We start from the raw sequence: 13,198 nt of genomic DNA on the forward strand, positions 1-13,198 counted from the left end.
TGAAGTAAGTCAGACAGAGAAAGACAAATACCATATGATATCATTTATATGTGGAATCTAAAATATGGCACAAATGAACATATCTACAAAACAGAAATCTACTCACAGACATAGAGAACAGACTGTGGTTGCCAAGGTGGGTGGGGAGGGATAGACTGAGTTTGGGATTAGCAGGTGCAAACTATTATATATAGAATGGATAAATAACAAGGTCCTACTGTAGAACACAGGGAACTATATTCAATATCCTGTAAGAAACCGACCATAATGGAAAAGAATATGAAAAAGAATATATATATATGTATGTATAACTGAATCACTTTACTGAACACCAGAAAATAACAGAGCATTGTAAATCAACTATACTTCAATAAAATAAATTTAAAAAAATATTTGCTCCTCAGCCTTGATCATCACTGGAGGGACGGATGCTAGGGGTCCTGAACAGATGACACCATCGGCTTTTACACAGTCGTGCCGGAGTGCGCAAGCTGGCAGTTCTCAGGTCTTCTCCAGCTCATAGACTTGTACTATGGGGTTGCACAGAATTTTAAAAATGAATTCCTTGCAAATATTTAAATCAGGACTTTTCACATAAAACCACATAATAAAGATTTCGGGTTTCTCTGGAGGAGTCGGCAACACTGACCTCATGTTCTCTCGCGTTCTCCCAGGCAACACCCGACCAGCACTGCTCCCTTAGGTAAAGCGAGAACTCTCTCCATCATCAGGTGGCCCATTTGACCCCCTTAGCTTCTGCCGTTGAGCAGTTTGAATTAGTATGTAGTACCCTGGGCATCATTTGTATTCATAATAATAAAACACCCGGGGAGGATTGCCCCTGACTTGTTTTCCTGCTGACGATGTCTTTTTTTTTGCCCTGACCCTAGTCTGTGATTGCAGTGGGAAGTCCAGGCAATGCGTGTTTGACGAGGAACTTCACAGACAGACAGGAAATGGATTCCGCTGCCTCAACTGCAGTGACAACACGGGTGGCATTCACTGCCGGAGGTGCAAGGAAGGATTTTACCGCCAGAGAGACAGAGACCGCTGTTTACCCTGCAATTGTAACTCCAAAGGTAGCTGGATAAAGGGGGAAAGAAAGAGGGAGGCGGGAGGGGAGAGGATGGGGAGGGAGAGAGGGGAGGGGAGAGAATGGGGAGGGAGGGAGGCAGGGAGAGAGACAGAGCAGGCCAAGAGGGAGATGTTCAGTTTCTAGAACAATTGGGAAGATACTGTTCTTTTTAGCAATTTCAATCTGAAAGGAAATATGTTTTTCTTAAGTCTGGGTTATAGGAACCAGCTGTGGTCTTTAGGGTACATTAGTTTGAATTCTAGTCCCAAGAGAGACACACGATTACTTTCCTGGCAGATAACAGTCTGTGACCTGGGAACAAAGAAGCTTGTACTCTTCCAGTGATAGTTCTTCATATCCATAACTGTGCCTTTGACCGACCTCTCAAAAAATAAGAGGTTAGAAAGATCTGTTTCTGGTGCTGTGCTGGGTGCTAGCAACATGAAGTGATACTAATAGAAGAGAGAGACAAATAAATAGGCAGATTAGAGTCATTCACAGGGTTGTGAACAAGAGAAAACAGAACAAGAAATAGGAAGCACCTAACAGGGTGGCTGGTTCATAGGAGAGCCTGTTTTTGTTGTTGTTGTTTGTTTGTTTTAAATGTATCACCCACTGCTGTATTCTCAGAACTATAGGTAGTTTTTGTGTACGCAGACGCACACATCCTGCTATATTCATCGTGGGCAGACAGTAAAGACAAGTTAGTAAATGTAAAGAGGGAAAGAGAGGTAAATAAGTTGGGACTTTTTAAGGCTACCTTATTTGTCTTTTATCTTCCTTGGTAGTATCTGTTTCTCCTCTTTGCCAGAAAGTGTTTAATAGCATAATATGATCAATATTAGTCTACCAAAAAGGTATAACCTTAGTGCATGGCTATGACTTAGTGTAGTTCTGTGGACCCAGTTCTTAGCAGCAGCTGAAAGAATCTAAAAATGGGCAGATTTTGGCTTAGCCATGACTTGCTGGTAGAGTGTGTCAGGGAGCCTTATAGAAAACTGGGGTGACCCCGTGGTGATACAGACCCATATACCAGCAATCATTCCCAGATTCTTCAGACTTGCTGCTATTATACGGTTTGAGTCAGATTTGCTCAGCGTTGTGGCTTTGACTCAGCATCCAGAATCCTTTGGGTTTAGCAATTCTCCCTCTGAATCAAAGAATGTCGTAAAGAAAAATTAAAAGAAAAATGATTCTACTTTAATGGGTATTTAATCTCTCTGAAGACCCTGTATCCCCTTAGGTTATGCAGCTTTGTTGTGAGTCACTGGAGTTGGGTCACCCCAGCAAAATAATCAGCGAGAATGTGATGAGAAATATAATTGGCTCAGCTGGAAAGCCTGGCCTGAAGACAAGGTTATTAGTCTCAGAATAGACAAGGAGCCTGCAGCCTAGCAAAGAGAGATGGTAATGAAGCTTTACCACGCCATCATTTCTTTTACACTGTGTAGTCCATTGCCCACCCAGCAACAGTGAGCCTGGCTCTTTCTTTTCTTTGGGGGAGTAGATATCTCAGACTCAGGGTGAACAGCCTCGTAGGAAGCAGTGGAGCCCAGCGATGATTTATATCTTGTATGATAGCTACCACGCATTACACGCTTACTCTATGCCAAGCACTTTTCTAAGTGCTTTCATCCAGTAATTAATCTTCACAAATAACCCTATGAAGAGGGTGCTATTATGATTTTCATTTTACGAGTGAGGTATCAGAGGCTTAGAGAGGGAAGTGATGAAACTTGAGGGCTGAGTGGCATGTTGGTGGCAGGAACTGTACCCACCGTGCGCCATCTCTGGCTACGTGTTGGCTGCACAGTTCACTAAATCAGGGGCACAGATTTAATTCTCTATGTGATTCCTCAGTTGCCCAACCAGCCAGGAGGTATTTTTCACTTTCAAATAATAACTTCCCGAGGGAATTTGTTGTATATTCAATTTCAAATGCAGAATTCATCTTACCGAAAGCTACCATTCCATGCATGGCAAATGAAGCCAACAGCATTCATAATCCCCAAAGTGGTCACAGATTTTGGACGTCACATCAATTTCTCCTAAATATAGCAGCTAGGCTTATTTTTAAGTGATGATTTTGTGGGCTCAGCAACAGGGCTGAATTATCCTCAGTTCTTATAACCCTGATAACATTTTGTGGATACTTTGAAATTCACTGTGTGTGTGTGTGTGTGTGTGTGTGTGTGTGTGTGTTTTCCTCCCCGATACCTAAATTCTTGAGATCTGTGTAGACATCAAGGATACTGGGCTTGTTCTCTTAATTTTATTTTTATTTTATTGACCCAGACAGTGGATTACTCAAGACTAAAACATTTGAGTTATTATTTAAGACATGTCTTTAGATAATAATTTAATTATTATTAAATATAATGATTAAATAATAATAAAATAGTGCTATTTAAAAATGCAAGTGTATATATTTTTAAAGGGTTCTCAAAAGGAAGCAAGCTCTCTTGGTTTAAATTTTAAATATTAGTCATTTTAGAATACCTTCGTGAGTCCTCAGATGCATGTAGACTGTACTACATAAGTCCAGAAAGTGCTTATTGAAACAGTAAGCTGTTCTTCATCTGTCCTTTAAACCCAGTCGTTCACAGTCCCTAAGAGTAGCTCATGATGTAGGAATTGGGACAGGTATTTTTATTTTAATGAGATACTCTGAAAACCCAATGCTATTATTTTGGAAGTTTGGGAACATGAAATAAATCAGTCCTATTCACAGTAAGGGCCTGTGTACGTTTCCAAGTCAGCTTTGCAAGGCTTGAAGGAGGCCTAGAAGATATGAGTATAAACTACTTTTTTGAGCACCTACTATGTGTGAGATGTTGAATTAAGCCCTTCATAGGCCCTTCATATATTTTATTTATTTATTTTAACATCTTTATTAGAGTATAATTGCTTTACAATGGTGTGTCAGTTTCTGCTTTATAACAGAGTGAATCAGTTATACATATACATATGTCCCCGTATCTCTTCCCTCTTGCATCTCCCTCCCTCCCACCCTCCTTATCCCACCCCTTTAGGTGGTCACAAAGCACCGAGCTGATCTCCCTGTGCTACGCGGCTGCTTCCCACTAGCTATCTATTTTACGTTTGGTAGTGTATATATGTCCATGCCACTCTCTTACCCTGTCACATCTCACCCCACCCCCTCCCCATATCCTCAAGTCCATTCTCTAGTAGGTCTGCGTCTTTATTCCCGTCTTGCCCCTAGGTTCTTCATGACCATTTTTTTTTTTAGATTCCATATATATGTGTTAGCATATGGTATTTGTTTTTCTCTTTCTGACTTACTTCACTCTGTATGACAGTCTCTAGGTCCAAGACCCTTCATATATTTTAGTTCAAAGTTTTACAACAGCTCTACAAGGTATGGTGGTCCCCACTTAAAGAAGGGATGAGGAGCCCTTTGCCCAAGGACACACAGCTAATCAGTGGCAGAGCTGGTATTTGAGGTGCTATCTGTTGGACCCCAAAGCCTGGGCTCTTTTCATGTCCCCCAGCTTCTAGAACTGTATTCTCTACATAATGTCCTATGGAATATTGTGTTTCCCAAGATAATAATAGGCGTTGCCTGTAAGAATGTCAAATAATGTTTGGAAACACTGGCATTAGAAAGTTAAACAAGATTCATGCCTACTGAATGTGCTGTTATGTTATAAATCTCTGAAAGATTTAGGACATACCATTTCCCAAACTCTTTTGAACACAGAATGCCTATTTCCATGAGGTGACTGTTAATACCCATCAGAAGAGTGTTTTGTACGGTACTGTTTAGGGCTATTTGGGAAAACCCCCAAATAAAGTACAGTCTTCTCCACCTTATAAGAATAATTTGTTGGGACTTCCCCGGAGGCACAGTGGTTAAGAATCCACCTGCCAATGCAGGGGACCCAGGTTCGATCCCTGGTCCAGGAAGATCCCACACGCCGTGGAGCAACTAAGCCCGTGCGCCACAACTACTGAGCTCGCGTGCTGCGACTTCTGAAGCCCACGCACCTAGATCTAGCCCGTGCTCCGCAACAAGAGAAGCCACCGCAATGAGAAGCCCTCCCACTGCAACAAAGTGTAGCCCCTTCTCGCCACAACCAGAGAAAGCCTGAACTCAGCAACGAAGACCCAACGCAGCCAAAAATAAATAAAATAAAAAAAAAAAAAGAATAATTTGTTTCTGAAAAACTACTGTAGGGAGAGTTTTCTTAAATTGAAAACATAATTTCCATTCATTTGAACGGAGAAAAACAATGTGTTTCTGGGTCCCAGATTAACACCCATTTATGTTAAAAATAATTAAATGGTATTAAAGAAGGAACATTTAATGTTACTCATCAGGGCATAGATTCAAACAGGAATTTACCTTCTTAGCCCTGTCTGCTGTTTGTCTCTAAATGCCAACCCCAGTGGTCTCTCCTCACTCTCATCTTGTTAAATGTTCTCTTGCCTTAGATCCTGAAAACCATCCCATCTTCCTTCTCCCTTAACTCTTCTCAGAATCCTCCTCCGTGAGACTTCTCCCTGCTCCCATCACCTTTTCCTTAATCAATGAGGTTTCATTTCTGTCCAAGGCACCTTCCCCTCCTCTCTCCATCTGCTCCCGGAGTGACCTTACACTTGCTGTGGCTTCCTGTTCTGCCTGTGGGCTGAAGGCTCCTAAGTCTTCATCTGCAGCCTCTTTCTTGAGCTCCAGATGAACAGTTTCACCTAAGTTCATTGTGTCCCAAACTAAACTGGTTGTCTTCTCTTTTTTTTTTTTTTTTAATTTTTTTTTTTAAAAGAATTCCTTTATCTTTTATTTATTTATTTATTTATTTTTGGCTGTGTTGGGTCTTCGTTTCTGTGCGAGGGCTTTCTCCAGTTGCAGCGAGCGGGGGCCACTCTTCATCGCGGTGCGCGGGCCTCTCACTGTCGCGGCCTCTCTTGTTGCGGAGCACAGGCTCCAGACGCGCAGGCTCAGTAGTTGTGGCTCACGGGCTCAGTCGCTCTGCGGCACGTGGGATCTTCCCAGACCAGGGCTCGAACCCGTGTCCCCTGCATTGGCAGGCAGACTCTCAACCACTGCGCCACCAGGGAAACCCTGGTTGTCTTCTCTTGATGATTCCGTGTGAGGCCCTGTTCCTCCTCTGGTTTGTCAGGAGCCTCATATCTAGCGGTGCCCTCTGGGGACCTGCTGTCGTCTATGTTGATCCACCCCTCCCCCATCATCCATATCCCAAGTCTGTTCGTTCTACATCTGCAGTGGCTCTCACAGCATGTCCCTCCGCCCCTTCTCACCCAGACTCCTCTAATCTGGGCCATCGTGTCAGGGGAGGATTTCTGCCCTGAGACCCTGCTGCTCTCCTGTCCCCAAGCCATCCTGCAGTCGCTCTAGAGTTGACCTTCTAAACTGCACATCTGATCTCCTCGCCACCTGCCTGATCCTCTGAGATCCCTGATCCCTATTATCCACAAATGGATTTGTTACCCTTCCATCAGTTTTTTTTTTTTTAATTTATTTATTTACATTTATTTATTTATTTTTGGCTGCGTTGGGTCTTCGTTGCTGCACATGGGCTTTCTCTAGTTGTGGCGAGCAGGGGCTACTCTTTGTTGCAGTGCACGGGCTTCTCACAGTGGTGGCTTCTCTTGTTGCAAAGCACGGGCTCTAGGCATGCAGGCTCAGTAGTTGTGGCACGCAGGCTCAGTAGTTGTGGCACACGGGCTCTAGAGCACAGGCTCAGTAGTTGTGGCGCACGGGCTTAGTTGCTCCGTGGCATGTGGGATCTTCCCGGACCAGGGCTCGAACCCGTGTCCCCTGCATTGGCAGGCGGATTCTTAACCACTGCACCACCAGGGAAGTCCCCTTGCATCAGTTCTTAATTCACCAGTAGATACGGGGAGCTGATATAAAGCGCCCAATTCAGTGTCTCACACGTAGCAGGCGCTCAAAAAATGTAGTTTATGTTATTATCACTGAGGGCCCTTTCAAGCGTTGCAAAGTTGACATGGAGACTTTCACAGACTCTAACTGCGAATGTGACTAATTTATTTCATGTTTCACCTGCGGCTATAGATACAGAGCCAATACTTTTATTGATTTGAATTGTATCCACAAGTGAATTAAAAGTTCACAGATGGGTAAGAAATTAGAAAAAAAAGGAGCTAATGGTTAGAGTTCTGTTGACTTTATAGATTATGAATAGCCTAATTATCACAGTTAGTTGGAATATAGGGATTACTTTATAATTTCGCCAACCGCTGGGAAGTTATCAAGTAGGTGAGCCCCCTTCCACCTCATCTTTTGGCTTTTTCCTAACTCCTTTCACAATGGCCACATCCTCTTTCTTAAGGGTTAATTAATCCAACAGATGTCTGGGCCTCTTCTCTGTGTTGGGCGCTGGGGATACAGCAGGGGACATAAGCTGAGATAGTCAGCAGTAAGCAGGGCTAAGGACTGGGGGAGCCGTGGGATGGATATTTTAGATATGAGAGTCAGAGAAGGTTTCTCTAGGGAAGTAATATTTAATCAAGATGTAAGTGCTGAGAATGGGCCAAGGAGGGGGGGGTTCTGGGGAAAGAGCATTCCAGGCTGAGGGAGAAGCAGGTGCAAATGCCCAGAGGAGAGAAGCAGTTAGCAAATTCCAGGAACAGGAATGCGAGGGGAGCTGGGGAGCTGGACCTCAGTGAAGGAGAGCCGGAGATGAAGCGAGAGAGGTCGAGTCTGTAGGTCGTGGTACAGAGCTTGCACTTTATTCCGCTCAGAGTGGGGACCCCCTGGAAGACTTCAACAGACGAGTCATATGATCTGAATTCCATTTGCAGAGGAGCACTCTGGCTTCTGTAGAGAGAATGGAGCATAGGGAGGCAAGGATGGAGGCGGAAAGAAGAGTGTGAGGCAGGGTCCAGGTGAGAGAAGATGGAGGCTGGAACTGGGGTGTGGAAGGGGGTGCGGTGAGGGGTGGCTGGATTCCAGAGTGGCACATTTTGTTATCCTGAGCACCTCTTGCCTTTCATCAATACTCAGTCTGCGAGGTCCCATTTTACAGAGCATGTCTATAAAAAATTAATCACAGGACAAGTACTCTAGTGCCCCAAACCAGGTAAAATGCGCAGGGTCTTCACTCCTTACAACGGGTGAAGCTCCAAGGGTGAGAATTTCTGCCACTCCAGGTAGGTAGAGATGTTTTTGGTTAAGAGGCTTTTTTGTACTCTTAAAATCATACCATACAAGCACTGCCCCCTAAAAGATGGCGTTTGCCTGCCAGAGATAAGGGATAATGTGGCTCACTTTCTCACCCTGTCTTTGTGGAGGCCGAAGTGCTCATTCACCAATGTCCCTTCTTGAGATCTCAAGGATTTGACAAACTACTTAATGTTGAAACCAGAGCAGATACATAAATAATAATGCTTTCAGGAGTAATTTCTGTTCCTTTCCCTGAAGAAGCTATCCTTGGCTTCAGGACTTTCCCTAGTGGGTAGATGCATATCCAGATGATGTGAAAGAATTACTAGAAGCAGCAGGTGGTGGTTATTACTTAATATTTATTGAGCTCCCATAGGGTGACGTTTTCTTCGTAATGTTGCATAAATTAAATATTTCCTTTTCTTCTTTCCTTTTCCCTGCCTTGTGGTTACAGGTTCTCTTAGCGCTCGATGTGACAATGCTGGACGATGCAGCTGTAAGCCAGGTGTGACAGGAGACAGGTGTGACCGCTGTCTGCCAGGCTTCCACACCCTCACCGAGGCTGGGTGCACCCAAGACCAGAAGCTCCTGTAAGTGCCTGCCCCATCACTGTGGCTTCCGCTGTGAAGAATGGCGATTGTATCAACCTTAGGGACCACTTAACATTTACTGAGTAACTGAGTTACTGAAACACCGTTTCGAGGACTTCACGTGGGTTATCTCATTGACTCCTCACAATAATCCTAAAAAATTGGGATTAGCATTATGCTTGTGTTAAAGATAAGAAACTGAAATCGTGAGAGGATAAATAAGATGCCCCGTGTTGCTGGTGAGGGTGGACTTAAAATTCAGGCTCAGAGGTTTGTCTCTGGAGCCTGTGGTCTTCACCCTGACAACTGCCCCTCCTTTAGATGAACTAGGATGGAAGTAAAGAGTCCTTCAAATTTTAACCTGGAAATCATTTCAAAGAAATGGACTCGGAGTAGAACTTTCTGCGTAATTTTAATCCCCTTTAGCTTGACGCATTCTCTATCCCTCCTCAACTTCCCTTTTGGAAGAAGGTGGAGCATACATTATAAATCACATGACCGACCCACAGAGATGCAGAGCCGGCAGGGTGTTGGGCTGGCTTAGAGGAGGGGGAGCTTGGCAGGGAAGCCACTGGCTAGAAGGCCACCCACAGAGGAATCGCCTCCCCATTGCCCATGTTTCCAGCCCCTTGCCCATATGAGACCCGCCCACCAGCCATGCCTGCACCATCCCCGTTACCACTGTCCCAAGTTCTCTTACCATCTGGGCCTTTATGTGAATTGTTCTCTCCCAGCCTTCCCTGACCCCTCCCCGGGCCCTGTCTCTCTTTTGTAAACCCTTGTAAAATATGAAGTGTGTTGTATCACGGCTCTGCTCCAAATTTCCATTAGCTCCTTTCCCACCTAGAATGAGATCCAAACTTCTTATCTAGGCAGGTAGGGCCCTGCAAGACCCTCCTGCCCCCTCCATCCTTGGCCTTAGGTTCCTGCTCCATTTCTGACTCCCTCCCAGCCTTCCTTTTCTTCTTCAAAGGAGCCAAGCGTATGTGACTTTGGCTTTGGTCTAGAGCGCTCTTCCCTCCCTCAGAGCCATGCAGAGCTTCACTGGCTCCATCCCCACCTTGTCTATCTCCTCACAGAGGCCTTCCAGACCAGCCCCCACCCCTCCGTGTTCTGACTCTGTTGTTTTACAATCTCTTATTTTCTACATGCATCTGTTTATCTGTCTCTCCCACTAGAATGTAAGCCCCACGTGGGCTTTGTCTTGTTCACCACTGCAGGAAGAGGCACACAGAGGGTGTTCCAGCTCGGTAACACTGGCGTTATGCTTTATTGCCATTGCTGTTCGTGTATCTGCCCTGCCTTGAGACTCCTAGAGAGCAGGGCTATTTCCTATTTCTTACTATCCCTGGTGCTTAGCAACCAGCAGATGCTGAACACATGTTTCTCAGAGGATCCTGATAATGGTATAGAGGGACCAAGATGGGGAGGAGACTGTGGGAATTGAAAGATGAAGATTGGGAGAGAGAAATCTTCAGGTAGCCGGCTAGGACTTGGCGTCTGACTGGATGAGCAATGTGAGGGAGAAGGAGGAGTCAGATGCAGGCTTGGCAGGATTTGACGGGGTCATGGGGCAGTCAGAGGAGGAGCAGGTCAGTAGGGAAAAGAGAGCAGACTTGGTTTTAGACGCATGAGATGAACACATGTGCTTATGTGCCAAACTCAGTGCCAGAGACCCGTGCTTTGATTAGTCAGAGATCAGTCATTAGTCAAAGCTCTAGTCTGCACAAGTCAAGGAGATGGTGCTAAAATTAAATGAGGAAAATACTGATTTATTTTCATTGAGAAAGTCTTGCGACCAAAAAAAAAAAAAAATCAGCGAAACTAGTAGCAATTTAACTCCTAGGTATACATTCGAGAGACATGAAAACATATGTATCTGCACAGAAACTTGTACACAGATGTTCACATTAGCACTATTCATAATAGCTAAAAAGTGGAAACAACCCAAATGTCCAGTCCAATGAATGGATGAACAAACTGTAATATATTCACTTGACAGGATTCTATTCAGCCATAAAAAGAAGGAACTACTGGGCTTCCCTGGTGGCGCAGTGGTTGAGAATCTGCCTGCCAATGCAGGGGGCACGGGTTCGAGCCCTGGTCTGGGAGGATCCCACGTGCCGCAGAGCGACTGGGCCCGTGAGCCACAGTTACTGAGCCTGTGCGTCTGGAGCCTGTGCTCCGCAACGAGAGAGGCCGCGATGGTGAGAGGCCCACGCACCGCGATGAAGAGTGGCCCCCGCTTGCCACAACTGGAGAAAGCCCTCGCACAGAAACGAAGACCCAACACAGCCATAAATAAATTAATTAATAAGAAAAAATAAAAAAAATTTAAAAAAAAAAAAAAAAAAGAAGGAACTACTGATACGTGGTACAACATGGATGAATCTTGAACACATATTAAGTGAAAGAAGCCAAACACAAAAGGCCACATGTTGTACCATTCCATTTATAGGCAATGTTCAGAATAGGCAAATCTACAGAGACAAAAGTTGGTCAGTGGTTGTCTAGGGCTGGAGGGAGGGAATGGGGGTGATTCCTAAAGGACACGGGGTATCTCTCTGGAGTAATAAAAATGTTCTAAACTTGGTTGTGGTGCTGGTTGCACAACTCTGAGGATACACTAAAACCCATTGAATTGTGTACTTTAAATGGGTGAATTACATAGTGTGAATTACATGGTGTGAATTATATGTCAATAGAAGTGTCACCAGAAGAAAGAACTAAATGAACCAAAAACAAGTAGATGGAATTAATCCGGGTGAAAGCAGACACCATTGAATTAAACAATAGGGAAACAAATGATAACTTTTTTTTTTTAATGTCAACTGACCCACACAGTCAACCAAACCAAACTAAACAGCTTTGTGATGAATGTGGTTTACATTCTGGGGCAAACCCCTCCTCTTTATAGGAGTGGGTAGCAAACAGTTCCTGGACTGGCTGCCGGCCACAGACCACACTTTGAGTAGCACTGGCATGGACAAATTCTTTTTTTTTAAATTATTATTATTATTTTAATTATTAGCACCTTTAATTAATTAATTATTTATTTATTTGGCTGTGTTGGGTCTTCGTTTCTGTGCGAGGGCTTTCTCTAGTTGTGGCAAGCGGGGGCCACTCTTCATCGCGGTGCGCGGGCCTCTCACTATCGCGGCCTCTCTTGTTGCGGAGCACAGGCTCCAGACGCGCAGGCTCAGTAGTTGTGGCTCACGGGCCTAGTTGCTCCGCGGCATGTGGGATCTTCCCAGACCAGGGCTCGAACCCGTGTCCCCTGCATTAGCAGGCAGATTCTCAACCACTGTGCCACCAGGGAAGCCCCAGCAAACAAATTCTTAAAGGGTCTGAGAGAGATTAGCATGGACAAGAATAGCTAAGAGAGGCCTCATTGAAGATGAAAGATTGACTCAAGTTGGTGACATTTGCTTATGAGTGCTTGATCTTCACGTGTACAGTTGCAAAGTATTTGGAAACACATCTCTAATTTTGTTTTTCTTCTTTCTCAGGGACTCCAAGTGTGACTGTGATCCAGCTGGCATCTCGGGGCCCTGTGACACAGGCCGCTGTGTCTGCAAGCCAGCTGTCACCGGAGGGCGCTGTGATAGGTCTGTGTGAACTGTGACCCTACGGACACAGCAGGGTGTCCCTTGGCAACTAGCATGAGAATTCATCCTCAGTGCAATTACGGAAAAGGGACACTTAACAAATGTTGATGACCTTCTTCCTGCCCCCTGTCCTCAAAAACTAGGCTTTATTTATTTATGTTTAATTTTACTTTTTGGCTGTGCTGCATGGCGTGGAGGATCTTAGTTCCCCGACCAGGGATCAAACCCGTGCCCCCTGCATTGGAAGCGCAGAGCCTTAACCACTGGGACTTCCCTCAAAAACTAGGCCTTAAAAAAAGTGCAACCAAGGCCCCAAATCTCACTGGACTCCAAGCTTTTGCTCTGGGTCCCTTCTCTGTTTATGCTGTGACCCCGGTGAGTCCCTGGCCAGCTGGCTCTGAATCCCAGGTGCTCTATACAAGGTGGTACGCTGCGATGAGGTCACATGACTCAACCTGGTCCCAGGAAAGGCCTGGTCTAATTAAGCATGTTGGGAAAATCTTAGTAAGTGGGAATATCACAGTGTATGGCCACAGATAACCGTCTCATGCTGAGAAGGACCGGGGCTGGGATGGTGGTCATGTGCACACACGTGAACTAGGGGGGAGATGTAAGAGCCCTTTGGGTCCCAAACCACGCTGGGGCAGGTGGTGCAACCAGGTCTATCCGCCTTCAGTTGCTGCTGCCGGAAATTCCTTAAGTACAAACTGTGCCCAGACTTAAAACTCTTCCCTCCCCGAGATTGTTTTCAGCAGAG

General features: G+C 45.1%; 1 protein-coding gene across 1 annotated transcript in view; it reads left to right on the forward strand.

Moving 5' to 3' along the window:
• LAMC2 (laminin subunit gamma 2) overlaps positions 1-13,198 on the forward strand; it is a 63,808-nt gene that overhangs the window by 21,315 nt on the left and 29,295 nt on the right. The window contains exons 2-4 of the mRNA XM_059937684.1: positions 891-1,079; positions 8,698-8,833; positions 12,343-12,441. Coding sequence (XP_059793667.1) covers positions 891-1,079; positions 8,698-8,833; positions 12,343-12,441 — 424 coding nt within the window. The remainder of the gene's footprint in view (positions 1-890; positions 1,080-8,697; positions 8,834-12,342; positions 12,442-13,198) is intronic.

This window comes from Balaenoptera ricei, chromosome 1 (genome assembly GCF_028023285.1).
Source record: "Balaenoptera ricei isolate mBalRic1 chromosome 1, mBalRic1.hap2, whole genome shotgun sequence".
Taxonomy (NCBI): domain Eukaryota; kingdom Metazoa; phylum Chordata; class Mammalia; order Artiodactyla; family Balaenopteridae; genus Balaenoptera; species Balaenoptera ricei.